The 19,590-nt window shown below is 36.9% G+C and overlaps 1 protein-coding gene across 13 annotated transcripts in view; it reads left to right on the top strand.

Moving 5' to 3' along the window:
* CDK19 (cyclin dependent kinase 19) overlaps positions 1–19,590 on the top strand; it is a 107,201-nt gene that overhangs the window by 40,772 nt on the left and 46,839 nt on the right. For all 13 annotated transcript variants that reach the window (XR_011557405.1, XM_070733338.1, XM_070733340.1 and 10 more), the window contains one exon: positions 7,622–7,762. Coding sequence is in view for 12 of the 13 variants with exons in the window: in XM_070733338.1 (XP_070589439.1) it covers positions 7,622–7,762 (141 nt within the window). In the remaining variant the exon portion in view is untranslated. The remainder of the gene's footprint in view (positions 1–7,621; positions 7,763–19,590) is intronic.

Raw genomic sequence — 19,590 nt, 5'->3', positions numbered from 1 at the left:
TTTTCCAGTGGATTGTTTGTAGTGGACTTGTAAACTATGTCAGGACTTTTTGCTACAGGAAGTTATATTGATATGTTTTAGATCAGTGTTTTTCAACCAGTGTGCCGCGAGACATGGTCAGGTGTGCCGCGAAGCTCAGAGAGAAAGAAAGTAAGAGAGAGAGAAAGAGAGAAAGAAAGCAAGAGAGAAAGAAAGCAAGCAAGAGAGAGAAAGAGCGAGAGAGAGAGAGAGAGAGAAAGAGAACAAGAGAGAGAGAAAGAAAGGAAGAGAGAGAGAAAGCAAGAGAGAGAGAAAGAAAGAAAGCAAGAGAGAGAAAGAGAGAGAGAGAGAGAGAACAAGAGAGAGAGAAAGAAAGCAATAGAGAGAGAAAACGAGAAAGAGAGAGAGAAAGAGAGAGAGCAAGAGAGAGAAAGAAAGCAAGAGAGAGAGAGAAAGAGGGAGAGAAGGAGAGAGAGAGAAAGACATAGAGGGAGGTAGGGAGGGAGAGAGAAAGAGCAAAAAAGAGAGGAAGGAAGGAAGAGAAAGAAAGAGGGATGGAGAGAGAGAGAAAGAAAGAGGAAGGAAGGGAGAAAGAGGGAGGGAGAAAGAAATAGAGTGAAGGGGAGAAAGAGAGAGAGAGAATTTTTTTGTCCAAACTTTTTTTAGCCGCCTCCCCCCCCCCCCCGCTCAATGTGCCCCAGGGTTTCGTAAATGTAAAAAATGTGCCGCGGCTCAAAAATGGTTGAAAATCACTGTTTTAGATAGTGATTACAAATAATTAATTTTTCCTTCTATTTAAAAGATTCCCATGTGATTGTATTGTGTTCCTGTGTTTTTCCTGAGAGGAGCAAATTTCACGTAGAGGGAGAAACTGACATTGTCTCTCACTGCAATACATCTGATCTGCAATCCAATTTGGGAAGCCCAATAGCTCTTTTATGAAGAAACCAAAATGTTAGGCAGATGTCCCATTTATCTTTCAGTTTGGTCTCAGAAAGTGCTTTAGAATTAAAAGTTTTAAAAGCTCTGCGCTACATGCTGCAGTATAACTTAAAGATGGGCTTGAAGATCAATATAAGAAAGAACTCATTCAGTTCCTGATTGCAAGCTAGAATTTTATATGTGCAATTAGTGTAATGTTTTTGAAGTATTACATTTAATATGAAATGAAATATTTGCATGTTGTGCATGTTGCGATAGGTTTGGGGGCGAAATATTCCTCTTCTCTTTTTGCCAGATCAGTTCAAGCTATACAGTACTTAATGAATATTAAATTAACATGAAAGTTAGATTTGCTAGAGACAAATTACTGTATTGCTTAAATGGTGTGATGAAAACTCATGAAACCCATGACTAATAGTTTACCGTCAAGAAAATTATGTGTATAAACTGTTCCCACCAAAGAGAAACTTGGATCACAATAATATAAAGTCAAGAGATTTCATGCTATTGCATGCGCCATATAACTTAATTGGAGAGTCTTGTTCTTGTAGTTTTACTAACTTGCACCCACTCTGGAAGCTTTCTCCATCAAAGTTAATTACATCAAGAGTCAATGCACACTTCATAGCTCAAAAGTACCATGGTTTCATTATGAACAGCTTCATTTCATCTGCACAAAACTTTATATCTGTGTTTCAGTTGTTTGCTTTTAAAAGGAGCTGTAGAAGAATGCATTGCTGCTATAATAGGAAGCATGTTTAATAATCCAGTTTGCAGTTCTTGCCACCTGAATACTGCATGCTTTGAAAAAGAACCATCTAACAATAGTTTTGAAGGGGCACTCTTTCTTGTTGATTGTTGTAAAGTCATAATGCAAAGTGTACATTCTTCCTAATATGCTCCCTAGCTTCTAGTGTCTCGATACATGCAATACATAATCATTATCACAAATTCCTAGGCTATATCATTTCATATAAATGCTATCAATATTTGCATGTGTCTGTACTCTGAATGTTTTTTCCCCGTTCATTTTCTAGTGTTCTTGAAATAAAGCATGCAACTCATTAAAATGTTTTATATATATATATATATAAATATATATATGTTTTCGTAGATTTTCACGGGTATATGTATGTAGATTGTTCTGAGTTCGGGTTTTACCCCGTGTAATATTTTGAGTGTCTATGCGGCGTTTCAGTGAAATCACATTCACCATCATCAGGCTGAACAATGCAGGTAAATGTGAAGTGGTCATTAATCTAACAACTGGAGATATAGATAGATAGATAGATAGATAGATAGATAGATAGATAGATAGATAGATAGATAGATAGGGATAGGGATAGGGATAGGGATAGGGATAGGGATAGGGATAGGGATAGGGATAGGGATAGGGATAGGGATATAAATATATATAGATATAGATATATCCAGTTGTTAGATTAATGACCACTTCACATTTACCTGCATTGTTCAGGGAGCCATTTACTGCATGGTATGTTCCCATGCAATTTTAGTTGTTAGACAACACAAACCAGATGAACAGGACATATGCTGTTCCCACTCAAATGTTTTTCTCCCACTTGGCTGACAAGTAGCCACATGATTGACCTTGCCTGTTTGATTCTTGGAATGTTCTATATTAAGTGCTCTCATTCAATGGAGTAAATATAAATTGGTCACTTCCACAACCCTTTACTTTCCCTAGTGCAATTTTTCTTCTTTTGTTTTTGCACAGGGACAATTAATCATCTCTTGAAACCTAGAAGTCAGCAACATTATTACCCTCCAAACATTTCTCTCTCTCTCTCTCTCTCCCCCTCCTCCCTCTCTTTCAATAAAGTGTAGAAAGCAGTCATACCGGTTTAACATTGAGTAATCATGTACCTCTGTAAGCAAGAGATTTTTTTTTAATGATAACTTGGGGCTAGTGAAGAACTTTAAGCAAAATGAAACACGAAGAAAATGTTGTCCTGGAGATAACTGCTGGATTTTGAACCCATGCAACGTTTTTTTTTTCTTGCTGTACAGAGTTGAAAACTGTTTGATGTTATTTTCTGGCATTTGGTGATGATAGCCCAAATTAATATCCCTCTTGGTCTGAATAACTCCTCCTCTCAGTTATCCTAAGCATCACTCCATATTTCCCCATTGTATTTTTTGCTCACTCCCAACTTTGTCTCTTTCCATGCTGCCTCTTACACTTGGAACAGCTTCCCAGTCAATGTATGTAAAGCTCTCCTCCTTCAAAAAAAATAAATAAAAACCAGTGTTGAAATCCACATGCTTAGGAACATATGTCTTTTATTAACACCATAAAATTCTCTGTGTTCTACTAGTTTATATGCTTCATTCTAATATATATATAGAGAGAGAGCATTTAAACTTTATAGGACAGAGAGGATGGTAGGGTGATTATTTTTTTTATATACAGTGATACCTCATCTTACAAACTTAATTCGTTCCGGGACGAGGTTCTTAAGGTGAAAAGTTTGTAAGACGAAACAATGTTTCCCATAGGAATCAATGGAAAAGTGATTAATGCGTGCAAGCCCAAAATTCACCCCTTTTGCCAGCCGAAGCGCCCGTTTTTGCGCTGCTGGGATTCCCCTGTGGCTCCCCTCCATGGGAAACCCCACCTCCAGACTTCTGTGTTTTTGCGATGCTGCAGGGGAATCCCAACAGAGGAATCCCAGCATCACAAAAATGGGCGCTTTGCTGGCAATGGAAGTCCAGAGGTGCACATTTCCCAGAGAAGGGAGCATCAGTGAAATCGCAGCATTGCAAAAACACCAAAGTCCTCGAAACCCCACCCCTGGACCTCTGTGTTTTTGCGTTGCTGCGATTTCACTGAGGCTCCCCTTGCTGGGAAACCCCACCTCCAAACTTCCGTTGCCAGCGAAATGCCCATTTAAACGAGTGCTTTGCTGGCAACGGAAGTCCGGAGGTGGGGCATCCCAGTGGTGGCGGTGGTTTGTAAGGTGAAAATAGTTTGTAAGAAGAGGCAAAAAAAAATCTTAAAGTCCGGGTTTGTATCTGGAAACGTTTGTATGATGAGGCGTTTGTAAGACGAGGTATCACTGTACTTCATACTGAGAGCCAGCATGGTATAGCTGGTAAAAAGTGGGGCAGGGGTTGAGGCAGTAGACCCCCAATTTAAATCTTGAACAAGTCATCAGAAGTCATTGATTTGCCTTGGAACCGGCATACTTTCTTATTTCATATTTTTCCTCTTATAATATACAGATTAAAATGTTAACTAATTTATTGTCAGGGTGAACCTAACCCAGAATTTGCAGGACCAAATTCTGTCCCCAAAGATAATCTCCCTAGGTAGCCATTAAGATTGATGGATTGATATTTATCATTCTCCAGAAAACTCTTTCCTGAATGAGAGTTGGGAATTTAATTAGTTATGTATTGAGAAATCAGTCGGAGCATCTTCGTATCTTTCACATATTAACTCTGCCATCCCCAGTTTTCCTTCCCAATTTGGAGCTGAGAAGAGAGTTATAATGTTGCATAAATTTTGGGCAGATTGCCTACCACCATTGTGTCTCCTAGATTGGGAGTAAGACTAATGACAAAACAGCAAAGGGTATATTTTGTGGATGAAGGTATTGAATAAAAATGTAACAGTTGATAATTGATGTTGTAATACCCATCAATTTTATTATACTGAATTTGTTTTAGGGACAAGCATTCTCTTAATTTCTGGATATCTATATCGATAATATTTTAATGAATGTTTTTTTGCTAGGTAAATATTCATGTGTTGGAAGGATGTTGTTGTGCATTGACCTTTTTCTACTTTTATTATGGTTACATGCCAATTTAATTGGAGAAAAAAGTAAGCAAGAACAATGAGCATTTGCAGTACTGCCATTTGTTTTTCTGTTGATCTGTCAGCAAGACGAACAATACTTGTTTTGCCTTTAATTCATTATTAATCCATGGGGCTCTTTTGTATGTGCTGAATTATCAATTTATGTGGGAAGCAATAATTGAAATAATTTTACTTTTCAACATTATTTTTATGGAAGTTATAGGTTGGAGTTCTTTGGATTCCTTTTCTTTAAAGACTCTGTATTGTGAATAACTTGTGTTTCTTCACCTCAGTCCTTAAGAATGATATTTAGTACCTGAAATCTCAAGCCACACTTTCCCCCTGGATTTATTTAGATCTGGTGCAAATGTAATTCTGACTTTTTGCTAACTATAATTTGAAAATTAGCCCCAAATTGACATTTTTCTTTTCATTGCCCTCCCTGAGTCAGTTGAGAAGGGTGGCATAGAAAAATAAACAAACAAACAATCAAACAATCAAATAAATAAATAAATAAATAAATAACCCATTCACACTTTCATATACATTTTCCCATCCCTTTCTTTGACAGTTTTAATAAATGCATTACATTTATCATGAATAGTAGTTGTGGTGCCCTTGATGTTCTTTCAGTTTGGTTGTTTGCATGCAAATGTTTAACTTCCTAACTACCAGTTGGTAACACCATCAGTTCAACCGAGTGCAGGGTTTGACACTGAATTGTAGTGGTGACCCCATGGGTGTTTCTCAGATTTGTTGGCAATGGCATATTAGTTTATCAAACTGAAAGTAGATAGTAAGCAAAGGTTGATGAAGTCCATGATTCTGGAATTTCAATCTTAGTATATTTGGCTAGGTTGGGTATGTTGTGTTATACATCTGCCATGGATTCTTTCACTGATTCTGGATTTATGGATGTTAAGAATGCTGGGACATTGAATGAAACCATAATTTCATCTTCTACTTTAGGTGTTTACTGGCACTGTAGTGGGGGAGTCGATGGAACTCTTTTGTAAATTCTTTGGCTATGTTTCTTGTTGGGATTTCTCGTAATTACACAGTTGGACCAAGTGATGTCGGGCTTGTATAGTTTCGGGCATTCTGCCACAGTGCAAGCAAACATCCAAGCTCAGAGAGCACCAGAACTACATCATTCATCCTTGAGCTACATATATTTTCTTCTAATGGAACCATCTAATCCAACCATCTATTAGAATTTGAAATAAATTTATAGAAATTTATAGAATCCTGCCTGTATCTACAGAAGAGTAAAGAGATTGCATCTTATTACCCAATGTTTCCTTGTTCAGTTTTTGCATAGGAAATATTGTTCTAGTTCACTATATTATAATGTATGGATCATCTTAAATTCAAATTTTCTGTTAGTATTGATGTACTGCCAACATACATTATATATATATATATATATATATATATATATATATATATATATATATATATATATATTCGTAGATTTTCACGGGTATATGTATGTAGATTGTTCTGAGTTCAGGTTTTGCCCTGTGTAATATTACACAGGGCAAAACCCGAACTCAGAACAATATATATATATATATATATATATAGATATATATAGATAGATAGATAGATAGATAGATAGATAGATAGATAGATATAGATAGATATAGATAGATATCATATATCTAGAAGAAATATGCACTATTCTTTTTATACTCTGGAGAGCCCGTTTCTGATCTGAAAAGGATGTCCTCTGTTTGAAATGGATTTTGAATACAAGATCAGTCAAAAGCCTAGAAGCCTTCCCCAACTTTCAGACCACACTGAATGGGAATCCTAGAAATTGTCATCTAACATGCCTAGTGAGCAGTAGCTTGAGAAGTTCAAAACAAAGGAAAATTTAGGCATTTAGGCCCCTACGGACTTCATTGCTCTTGTTTTCATTTTGCTTTAGTGTCAATTTGTATTTGTATTTGTATTTATTAGATTTGTATGCCGCCCCTCTCCGAAGACTTGGGGCGGCTAACAACAATATAAAAAGACAATATAAACAAATCTAATCTTAAAAATAATCTTAAAAAACCCAATTTAAATAACCATTCATACATACTAGCATACCATGTATAAATTCTATAAGCCTAGGGGGAAGGGAAATTTCAATTCCCCCATGCCTGATGACAGAGGTGGGTTTTAAGGAGCTTGCGAAAGGCAAGGAGGGTGGGGGCAACTCTGATATCTGGGGGGAGCTGGTTCCAGAGGATCGGGGCCGCCACAGAGAAGGCTCTTCTCCTGGGTCCCGCCAAACGACATTGCTTAGTCGACGGGACCCGGAGAAGGCCAACTCTGTGGGACTTAACCGGTTGCTGGGATTCGTGCGGCAGAAGGCGGTCCCGGAGATATTATGGTCCAATGCCATGAAGGGCTTTATAGGTCATAACCAACACTTTGAAATTTCCTTTCTTAGTGCAATTACTGATAAATATTCAAAAAAAAACCCTACTCTGTATCGCTTTATCATCAAGATAAAGGTAAGGTAAGCAAAGCCAACAGGCAAATTTGTTGTATATCTGAAATTTGTTCCATATGCAGTCCAGACAATATTTCAGAGCGTTTAAGTCTTTAGAAATTATCCCAAAATGATTTTAGATCTATAAGATAATTTTGTGAAAATGTCAGGGAAGAGCAACTTTGTAGGAAAAAAAACCCTTTTTCAGTCCATGTACTTTTAAGCTGAGGAAATTAATGTGATATTTCATTATTACATTTTCTTTAATGTTAAATATAAAAATTTCATACTTAATTCCAATTTAAAAAAAAAAAATCATTTTTTTGCAATTATTTTGTGGGTTTTTTTAACATGATGCTTTCATGTTTGTGTTCTTTTTTTGTTTCCAGCATATTATCAAGTTTCACCGTGCCTCAAAAGCAAACAAAAAACCCATGCAACTGCCAAGATCTATGGTCAAATCACTACTTTATCAGATTCTTGATGGAATCCATTATCTCCATGCAAACTGGGTGCTTCACAGAGACTTAGTAAGTGCTGTGACTTTTAACTGCCTTCAAATAGACAGTTATATTTGTATTTCTTGAAAAGTAGATAACAATGAAAAATATGAACCTCATAGATTACTACACTTCTTTCTGAAAATTTTACCATATTTACCCAATAGCAAGATGAGCCAGAATGTAAAGGTGGCTCATTTCAAAGATAATGCAGAATATATAGAGAAATCCTGTGGCGTTCCAAGCTTGTCATCCTAGGTTTGCCAGCTTCAGCTGAAACCAGTCCTACAGCTTTTCTCCTCCCAGTATTTGTAAGCAGCTGATAGGCAGGCAGGCAGTTATTGGCCAGAAGCCATATTCCAAAATGGCAGAGCAGAACAGCAACAATAACAAAAGATACAATAAAACCACAACTTTAAAAAATCTATGTAAAATTAAATACTTCATTCATAAAATTAAATGATCACCTCTTCCCACATATCAACTATTATGTCCCCAAAATAGCAGATATAGCAAAACAAAAAGAAAGAAAACTGAATGGAATGAGGTGAGGGAGAAAATAGATACAAATAGGAAAGGACAGGAAGAATAAAGTGAGAGATGAGATGAGAAGAAATAATTAGCAGAGAAGAAAAGAAAAGTCCTTTTCTTTTTGTTCTGTCGGGCTCTCTGGTAGACTCCTCCCAAAAATTCACAGGTACAAATTTCAGACACACACGTTTGAAAATTCAAAACAATGTTCTTTATAATGAAAATTCACTTAAACCAAGCCCTCTTTTGGTATAGCAAAGAGCACTGGTCTCCGAACTAACTGGTAATTTGTACAAGTCCCTTATCAGTTCTGTGATACTTAGCTTGCAACTGTGAGGCAATTCACAGTCCTTCTTCTTTCACAAAGTGAAACACACTTTGCTCTGGTTTAGTTTCAAAGCGGGGGAAAATCAGCACACAAAAAGTCAAAGTCAGTAAAGCAGTCACGAAACACAACGATCAGATAATCCTCCACAATGGCCAAACCCACAGGCTGCTATTTATAGCAGCCTCACTAATTACCACAGCCCCACCCAACCACAGGTGGCCTCATTTTTTTTGATAATAATCTCTCAGTTGATGTTGCCTATGCATCGCTCTCTGCATGTGTGGCTGTATCATTAACTCTTGTTCTGAATCCAAGGAGGAGCTAGGTAATTGATCTCCTTCTGAGCTTTCTGCCACACTCTCCTCCTCCCTGTCACTCATGTCTTCTTGGTCAGAGGAGCCTTCATCAGCAGATTCCACCGGGGGCAAAACAGGCCTGCAGCATGTGGATGTCTCCCCCACATCCACAGTCCTTGGGGCAGGAGCTGGGCCAGAGCTAACTACAACACTTTTAGAGTAGTAGTTTCAGAAAAGGGCTAATCTTCAAAGGCACCCATACTTTTCAGCAGTTATGCCTGCAATCATTTCAATCCCCTGCCATGTTTGTTTTTAGCAGCCTATATATCTGGAATCAAAATATTGTCTCTATCAGTAAAAAATGGTAAATAAGTTAAAAATTTCAAAGGCAAAATTAATGTTATCAATAGCATTTAGACTTACAGAAGGCTTCACAGTGCTTTACAGCCCTCTTTAAGTGATTTATAGAGTCAGCATGTTGCCCCCACCTATATGGATCTTCATTTTACAAACCTTGAAATGATAAAAGGCTGAACCAACCTTGAGCCAGTGAGAATCAAACTGCTGAACTGCTAGCGATTTACAGACAGTAAAATTAGCCTGCAATGCTGCATTCTAACCACTGCATCGCCATGGCTCATTTTAATGACATCTTAGGATATTTTTACTTATAGTATATTCTGCAGGTCAGTTTTAAAACTGTTAAAAACAGCTGTAGAGTCTGCTACATTTTACATTGGAAGATATTAAAATACAGTAAGGTTATTGTATTTTTCTACTATTGTAAAAACTGCAGCTACCATTTTGTTGAAATTCTTTCACGTTTTCACATACGGTAGTTTATAGGAAATAAACTATTTGTGACATAATTCTGCATCAGCTTAAATGATTCCTTAATAATATTGAAAATATTGTCTAAAAAGAAACTTAAAATAGCCCTAGGTTGATTCTGCATGAGAACAGAGAGAAATTCTGCCAGCTTTCAAGATTTTGTTATTGTATCCTAAAGTAGAATATCATTAGTTCTTGTAGAGACTGTTTCTTGACCTGAGTTACATTAAAGAATTCATAGGGTTGTAGTGTTTGGGGTATAGAAACAAATACAATTCCATTTAAAACAGAAAAGACAGCTAAAAGAAAATTTGTTAAATTAAATTATTAAATTATTAAATTTAAATTGTTTATTTTTAATGTTAATTCTTTAAAAAGATGAGGCTTTTCTTGAGTTTTCTTTCAAGAACTACTTGAATAATTAACATTATTATAAGACCTTCTGTCTTCATGTCAAATGATAAACAGTTGCAATGCTGTCTAGTAATATTACAGTATTGGTAGAGCAATAAAATTGCTCACTATAAGGAGTGAGCAAATGGGAGTTGCCTTTGAGTTCAGTAGAAAGAACCTTAACAATTATCTTTATAATTCAGCCTGTTTTAGCTAACTTAAAGTCTGCGTAATGGAGTGAGCTCTCGTTACTTGTCCCAGCTTCTGTCAACCTAGCAGTTCGAAAGCACATTAAAAATGCAAGTAGAAAAATGGAGACCACCTTTGTTGGGAAGGTACCACGGAGACCTCTTTGGACTATGCTGGCTCTTCGGCTTTGAAATGGTGATGAGCACCACCTCCTTGAGTCGGGAATGACTAGCACATATATGCAAGGGGAACTTTTACCTTTACCTTAAAGTCTGCAAAAAGAGCAAGAGAAAATATAAGCAATGGCTATTACTGCTTTAAGAACTGGAGAGGTTTTAGTTGTGACCTGTAGTGTTTCTGGCACTTTTGTGCTCCTACTCGAGAACAACTTATGAAGATGTTGCAATCCTTTGGGGGGGGGGGAAACATTGCAAAACAAATATCCTATACAATATCAAGAGATGACCTTGAGGCTGAAACATTCCTTAAGTTCTGATGAACAAGATTGTATTTGGAGATAACTCTCATGATGCATTGAGGTGTAAAAGGAATGAGAGGTAAAGCACAATCAGTCTTCTAAGATTCTGGTGCTATATTCTTTCTCAATTAAACTATAGCTCTAATCTTCCATGGACTTGGTTTCCTGATCTGGTCTATCTTGTACGGCTGACATAGCCATGCTTCAGTTCAGAAGGGAGGGACAGTGTTTTTTAAGAAAATCAAGAAAGTTGCTATATAAGAGGGATTGATAGTGGGGGGAAAACCCTTCAATTCTTTACAAGGAAGATAAAGAAATAAGCCAGCTCAAATAATTGAAACAAGAGTCACAGAAGATACTTTGGACTTTGCAGATCAGAAATAGTTTTGAATTTACCCTTTGGAGGGTAAATTGGTTCAGAGCCTTTGAGAAAAGAAAAAAGGCAAGGATTAGGAGAGACGATAGTGGAATCCTAAAGAAAAGAGAGGATGCAAATAAACCCTTCAAATAGAACCTTCCTAGTTTGGTAAATTATGATTCACTACTAGGAAGAACAGAGGTGTGTTCACTGGAACTAATAAATATTTTCGTCTAGTTCTTAATTCTTAAATACTAAAAGTTATCTGGCATCTGTATGCTTTATAGTAAGAAGTACTCAGATGTTTCTCAAAAATGTTTCTTCAAGTCCATACTCATTGCTCTCTTAGAGAAATAGTAATCTAAATTTTAATCTGATACACGTGATCCTAATTATAGTAGCCGTGTGATCATTCCCATGACAGAATTATAAACTGTTTCTGTATGTCAGTTCAGTATAAATTAATATGATATTTTTTTCTTTTAAATAGCTTTGATCTATTTGATGTAAATGTTATTTTGGCCTTTTAGAGGTGGAAATAAGAATCATAGCTTAGGAGAAACATGTTAGTCCTTTCCAAAGACTGCATCTTATAAGGCAGTGATTTTCAACCTTTTTTGAGCTGCGGCACATTTTTTACATATACAAAATTATGGGGCACATTGAGCAGGGAGGGGGGGCAGTGGGGGGGGGCTAAAAAAAGTTTGGACAAAAAAACTATCTCTCTCTTCCTCCCTTTCGCTCTATTTCTCTCCCTCTTTCTCTCTCTTCCTTCCTTCCCTTCTCTGTCCATCCCTCTTTCTTTCTTCCTTCCTTCCTCTCTTTTTTGCTCTCTTTCTATCTCTCCCTCCTTCCCTGCCTCTCTTTCTCTCTTTCTTTCTCTCTCTTTCTCGCTTTCTTTCTCTCTCACTTTCTTTCTCTTGCTTTCTTTCTCTCTCTCTTTCTCTCTCTCTTGCTTTCTTTCTCTCCGTGTCTTGCTTTCTTTCTCTCTCTCTCTTTCTCTCTCTCTTGCTGAGCTTCGCGGCACACCTGACCATGTCTCGCGGCACACTAGTGTGCCACGGCACACTGGTTGAAAAACACTGTTATAAGGGATCCATCTAATCATTTCAGCATAGCATATCTATGGATGAAGATGGAATGTATACAGTAGGCAGGAACATAGATGAATTGTGATAAGCATATTTTGAATTGTGGCTAGCTTATCCCATATGATAGTTATGAGTTAATAGCAGGGAGGAAGGGCTTCTGGTTGTGGACTAGATTGACAGCAACAGTATTTGAAGCTATAGTCCTGAAGTTGTAGACAATGGCTTTTTGAAAAGTATTGGCTTACATTACTTAATGTCTAGGAACAAAAATGTATAGGACCACTGTGAGCCACGGTGGCAAAGTGGTTAGAGTGCAGCACTGCAGGCTACTTCCTGCTGGCTGCCTGAAATTTGGCAGTTCAAATCTCACCACCGGCTCAAGGTTGACTCATCCTTCCGAGGTGGGCAAAATGAGGACCCAAATTGTTGGGGGCAATATGTAGACTCTGTAAAGGGCTTGGAAAGAACTGTAAAGCACAATGAAGCTGCATAAAAGTCTGAGTGCTATTGCTAAACAGCATACTGGGATGACGAGAGAACTGAAGTCAAGGGTTTTTTTTTTTAAATTCAAAGTCCTAGACCTAGGCTGCATACCCAAGTTTATATATTGAATGCTCTCAGGGAAAAATGTTGTTCTTGTTCAGCCCTGTCGGAGCAACAAAGTCTTCCTGTATCTTTGGCTGGCGTTCTTTTCGTACTCTCTTGGTACTGTCTCCTGGTTTGTCCTTTTGTCCGGAGTTGTCCTAGCCTTCTGCTTCATCTCTTCCCAGCTTTCCACACATTTCTGAGCTGAAATTGAAAAATATGAAACAAGTGATAAGTGGAAGGGCTACCCAATTGTACTCTAAAGTTGTCCCCTTCGTAAGTGCATGGCTATGTATTATTTCTGAAGTGAAATCTCATGACAGCTTTTGTTCTGGATAGCAACCTTATCAGAACCTTTTATTTAAAGTAGGTGTTCTGTGGGGGCAGCTAATTTTTAGCTTGCTGCCTCATGACCATTCCAACTAAACTGATAGCGCAGAGCTGTTTTCCTTGCCTTCTCAATCCAATGACAAAACACCATTTCCCACGTGAACTATGCCAACCTCTTGGTTTATCCTTCCTACTTTGCCCGAGATTCCATTTGCGTTCACTTTATGAACATTGTTTATATCTTCTCGATAAAATATGTCCTTCAAGGGACATTGCTAAGAGCATTTTTAGAATTCTGTTCTGACACAATGCTGCTGACTGTATTTTAACAATTTTCAGAATAGCAGGCACAGATTGTGCACAAATCCCACTGTTTTTACTAGAGTATAGTGCTACTATTGTTACAATATTTAAAAAAAGAATAATTAATTAATTTCTTAATGTTTCTTTGTTTCCATCAAACAATTGCCACATATTGTTTGGTGAAAAAAAAAGATTTCTTTCTTGCTTACCATTTTAAGTTACAAAGAAGTTTCCTTTGAGACCCCCCCCCCCCAAACACACTTAGTACAGGCAGAAACAAAAAAACACACAAATTCTACAGACTACCCCCTATAAATAATGAGGTCACATTCTTGCCCTTTTCCTTTCTCTTATCCCCAACCTTCAAATCCTATTTTAGTTAGTTTAAAACCATCCAGTTCAATTAGATGATCAAATCATATATGTCACGCATATTTCAAGTTATTATATGTTTAGAAAATACTTTTCATTCTTCCTCAGAATTTGCACCTAGTTGAAAGAAGATAATTTTTCTAAGTACTTCTCTTATTTAGATAAACCTGACAAAACACCACATGGGCAGAATCACCACACATTATAAAATTGGGTTTTCACATTTCAAGCCTCTTTAAGCATAAGACTTAACCTTCTTAATATCTCAATATCTTAAATTGCACATTTAGATATATTATTATACTTTTCTTTTACAAGGATCATTCCTAAATAATTACATCAAAACTGTAGTTTATGTTTCTATGTTTCTATGTTGCTGGCTGAATCTTACTTTCCCCCCATCCTGCTATTTGTCATGCTCAAATAAACGAGTTAATGATTTTCAAAACGAGCCAAGATGCAGATAAGTCTCCTCCTTTTGAAGAAATAATACACGTCTCTTTTCTGATTAACTCTTTCCAGACTTAATCACACAGGTTATCATAGCCAACCATGTAAAGACAAATTCAGCCTAATTAAGGGATCTGAACTATAGTAATTCCTAGAATATTGCTGAAAAAGAATGTTACTTCATTTTGCAGAGTCTGATAGGAGTTGGGTGGCTTATAAATCAATTAAATTACTCTGGAAATATTATTATCTTCTTTGAGACTTTTTATGCCATTAATAAAGATCTTGATGTACCCAGCCCATCATATAATCAATATTCTTTTACTTTTATATTGTCTTCCTTATACATTTATATTTCAGGTATGTGCAGTGATTCATTCTAACTAAGTAGTTCAGAAGACATGATACCCAGGTGGCAAGCCTTTGAATATTTTACTAGTTAGTTGAAACTGTGTTCCAAGGTTTTTCATTAAAGTTAACTACAGGATTAAAATTGCAATGGATGCAAATTCATTGTAAAAACTCTCATTTGTTGTACAAAATACAAAATGATGCAAAGTGATACAAAAAAAGAGATGCTGTGGCTCTAGAAAGAGTGCAGAGAAGAGCAACAGAGATGATAAAGGATCTGGAGGCTAAACCGTACAATGGACGATTGTAGGAACTAGATATGTCTAATACACAGTCCCAGTGTATTCTGTCTGTATGCACATTTGCACAATAATGACACAAGGCCTTATGTAAAAGGGATCTTGGAATCTGGTGTATTAAGTCCATGATACATTGACCATGTTAAAGCCAGTGGCTTAATTTATCAAATAATATCTGTGCCATGTTAAATAATCATACAACCATTATTGTCCATTCATTTTCATTGGCCAAGATTAACTTATCAGCGTCTTTAATTTCAGGGATCTCTGTTACCCTGATGTAAATTACTGAATATTTAAAACCTTTCTTTAACTACTGTAGATTTTTTTTTCTTTAAGAGAAGGTGTTTTCCTAATTTCAGTTCTATTTTTTTGCAAAAATCTCAGCAATGTTTATACTTTTTAGTGTTAATTTACCATACAGATATTTTCATGTAGGATAATAAATCTTGCAATATACTTTCATAATATAATATATAAGGCAATACAATGCATTTAAAAAAAAAATAAAAACGTGCATGGACAACAGCACCGTGCTAAATAGAATGTTTTTCTCATGGGAATGTCAAGTTTCAAAAGAATTATATTCTAGATAAGCCTGGGAACAGTAAGAGTTACTAAATGCTAGCATTCTGTTGTCCATTGTTTCTCTTATCATTTAATCGGGTGTGTTCCTCTCATTCAAAACTGCAGACAGTTTTACTTCTGTTTGTTTTTGCTGGCTCCCTTTTGACCTTCTCCCTACTAAAAGAATTGATCACACTGAGTTGATGCAGTAGCAGTGTTCATATGGATTGATTTATTTTTTTTATGTTAAACAAGTTTTATTCAAGAGCATGTCACAATTGACTTTGCACTTCCTTTCTCCCTGGAATGTTTATAGTTTTTTATATCCTGAATGGAATGATAACATAATCAATTCAGTATTTACAACTCTTAAGGATTTTGCTTTAAATTGCAGCATGTATTGCCCCCCACCCCCAGCAAATATTCTGTGTTATTTTTGATCTTGTTCATTCTGCATTATATCTTTACTGGATAGTCAAAGCCTATGCTTTAGTCTCAGTTGGGATCTCTTTGTTCAATTTTTATTCCTGATAATTTAAACATGAAATTCCTAAACTTTGTTTCTATAGCAACTAACGTGGCTTACTCCAGGGCCAGCATTTTCTTTCAAGTAGGGGGGAAAACTAGCAAGACCCATCAGTAAGCAGAATGTTTATTGCTAGCAGAATAAATTCCTTCACTCTCTATTATACCCAAATGCCTGCAAATCTGCTTTCTGTACATTTAGGAGGACAGAAATAGAGGACTCTCATACAAAACTGAATAGGCCCTAATTTGGGGCATGACTTTCATAAACAATACCTATTTTGAATGAATTCAAACCTTTCAGAAGCAAACGAATTGCACAAACATATACCAGATTTGATTTTTTTTTTTAATTAGTGAAGTTTTCACTGAGAGCAGACAATATTAGAAGTAACACTGGATCTGATTCCTTCCAGTCATCTTAGTATCTGCATCTGGAATTTCTTTCAATCTATATAATTATTGATATATCTTTCTGTATATCTTTTAAGAATATTCATGCAGAGGTACAGTAGTTCTTGACTTCTAACCATACATTTAATGATCATTCAAAGTTACAACAACACAGGACAAAGTGACTTATGACCGATTTTCACACTTATGACCGTTGTAGCACTCTACGGTCACATTATTTAAATTCAGCTGCTTGGCCTTTAGCAGAGGTGGGTTCCTGCTGGTTCGGACCAGATCTATAGAACTGGTAGTAACTTGGCGGCCTGGGTCACTAGAACTGGCAGCGACTCAGCCTTCCATCCTTCTGAAGTGGGTAAAATGAGGACCCAGATTATTGGGGGCAATATATGCAGGCTCTGTAAACCGCTTAGAGAGGGCTGTAAAAGCATTATGAAGTGGTATATACCGGTAAGTCGAAGTGCTATTGCTATTGTTTGGGGCATAAGCCCTTGCAAGACTGAATTTACAAGGAAGCAGTTCTCTGTCATTGCCTCCTTTCCCGAAATGCTGTCCTTTTAGAAATATGATGTTCTCCCTGCACACCAGAGCTCCAATAAAGCCATTAAGATTTGGCTCTTTCAGCAAGCTTGAAAGATAGCATGGTTCTTTCCTGTAGGGAAATATGTGTAAGTTTCCTGTTGCTTCTCTCCCCCCCCCCTTTGATTGTAATTGTTGCTTTGTTATTGTTGTCATTTGATATTTTTAATTGGGTTACTGCCTGAAGTACGTGAGCCTCTCAGAATCAATTTTTGATTGGAGAGGCACATAAACATAGCTGATAAATAAAAAATGAAGAGCTCAGTTCTTCCTTATTTTTGCTTCTCGTTGTATCCCTCGTTCTGTTCTTACAAACTAAGGGTTGTATTTAACAATTAAAGAGAAATGTTTCCTAAATTATTATTATTATTATTATTATTATTATTATTATTATTATTATTATTCATTGGATTTGTATGCCACCCCTCTCCGTAGACTCGGGGCGGCTAACAACAGTGGTAAAAACAACATGCGACAATCCAATACTAAAACAGCTAAAAATCCTTATTTTAAAACCAATCATACATACAAACATACCATACATAAATTGTGGAAGCCTAGGGGGAAAGAATATCTCAGTTCCCCCATGCCTGATGGCAGAGGTGGGTTTTAAGGAGCTTACGAAAGGCAAGAAGGGTGGGGGATATTCTAATCTCTGGGGGGAGTTGGTTCCAGAGGGCCGGGGCCGCCACAGAGAAGGCTCTTCCCCTAGGTCCCGCCAAACAGCATTGTTTAGTTGACAGGACCCGGAGAAGGTCAAGAAACATTAGGTATTTTGACTTGTTTAGTGGAATACCTTTGGAAAATATCTGAAAGGAAGAAATAAGGATGGGAACACTGACTTTGCAGAAGGTGGGTGGATTTTTAAATGGTAAGAGAAAAGCCAAATTACAAAATAAATCAGAAGAATCTGGTCAACAAGAGTTTAGAGTTGGGGTGGGGATGAAAAAGGGAAAGATTACATAATATATACTGAAAAACCTGTCTGGGAAAGGAATTTCTCAGTGGCATAGTGAGTTTAATCACCTGTCATTGTCCAAATAAAACCCAAAGGTTTAAGAACAGTGTTTCTCAACTTCAGGAACTTTAAGATATATGAATTTAAATTTATTTGTTTGTCTGTCTGTCTGTCTGTCTGTCTGTCTGTTCGTCTGTTCGTTCGTTCGTTCATTCATTCATTCATTCATTTATTGGATTTGTATGCCGCCCCTCTCCGCAGACTTGGGGCGGCTAACAACAGCAATAAAACAGTATATAACAAAATCCAATACTAAAAACAGTTAAAAACCCATTATATAAAAACCAATCATACATACAGACATACCATGCATAAAATTGTAAAGGCCTAGGGGGAAAGAGTATCTCAATTCCCCCCATGTCTGGCGGCAGAGGTGGGTTTTAAGCAGCTTTCGAAAGGCAAGGAGGGTGGGGGCAATTCTAATCTCTGGGGGGAGTTGGTTCCAGAGGGCCGGGGCTGCCACAGAGAAGGCTCTTCCTCTGGGTCCCGCCAAGCAACATTGTTTGGTTGACGGTACCCAGAGAAGACCCACTCTGTGGGACCTAACTGGTCGCTGGGATTCGTGCAGCAGAAGGGAATTTTGGGAGTTAAAAGTCCACATATCTTAAAGTAGCTAATACGGGAATAAAACTGATTTAGATGCAGATGAATTGTGGATGGTGTCTTTACAGATAGTCTTCAACTTGTGACCACAATTGAACCCAAAATTTCTGTTGCTAAGTGAGAATTGGTTAAATGAGGTTGCCCCTTTTTATGATCTCTCTTGCCACAATTGTTAAGTGAATAACCGCAGTGGTTAAATTAGTGACATGGTTGTGAATCTGGTTTCCTTATTGACTTTTCTTGCCAGAAAGTCGCAAAAGGTGATCCCATGATCCCAGGACACTGCACGAGTCAGTTGCCAAGTGTCAAAATTTTGATTATGTGACCATGGTATTGCTGCAATGTCATAAGAGTGAGAAACGGTCATAAGTCACTTTTTCAGTGCTCTTGTAACTTTGAACAGTCACTAAATGAACTGTTGTAAATCAAAGACTGCCTGTATTTTTTTAAAAACGAGTGTCTTAGATAATTTGATAGGGTATCCTCCACAGAAAGAAAAATGTGTAGATTATAGTCAAAGCAATTAAAGCTAGTTTCCAAAATTGGCCACAGGCCATGAAAATAAACATAAATTAAATTCTTCCGGTTGAAGGAAAAATATGGCTGACTATACTTTCCTTGACAGAGAAACAAGGGTCATAGGTCATCTATTTCAGAGAGTCAGAGAGTGACAATGGATTGTCCTGAATTCAAGGGACTAGTGAGATATTTAAGCATTTCCAGGATATTATTTTTCATTTCAGTAAAACTTTCGTCAGATGAGTTGGAGACTGAGAGGCCAACATGGATAGGCATGAAGAGATAAGAGACAGCAATTTCAATAGATGGTGATATTAGAGTCAGGTTCATTAGTTGCATGGATTTACTGTAGATAACATGAAGCATTTGTAAAAATGTATTTTCCCTCTTAAAACATTTATTTTCATTTAAACTATTTTGAAGCAATGTTTTAATTATATGGTTAATTCGA

Source organism: Erythrolamprus reginae, chromosome 1, assembly GCF_031021105.1.
Source record: "Erythrolamprus reginae isolate rEryReg1 chromosome 1, rEryReg1.hap1, whole genome shotgun sequence".
NCBI classification, from domain to species: Eukaryota; Metazoa; Chordata; class Lepidosauria; order Squamata; family Dipsadidae; genus Erythrolamprus; species Erythrolamprus reginae.
This window is presented reverse-complemented; position numbering and strand designations above follow the sequence as displayed.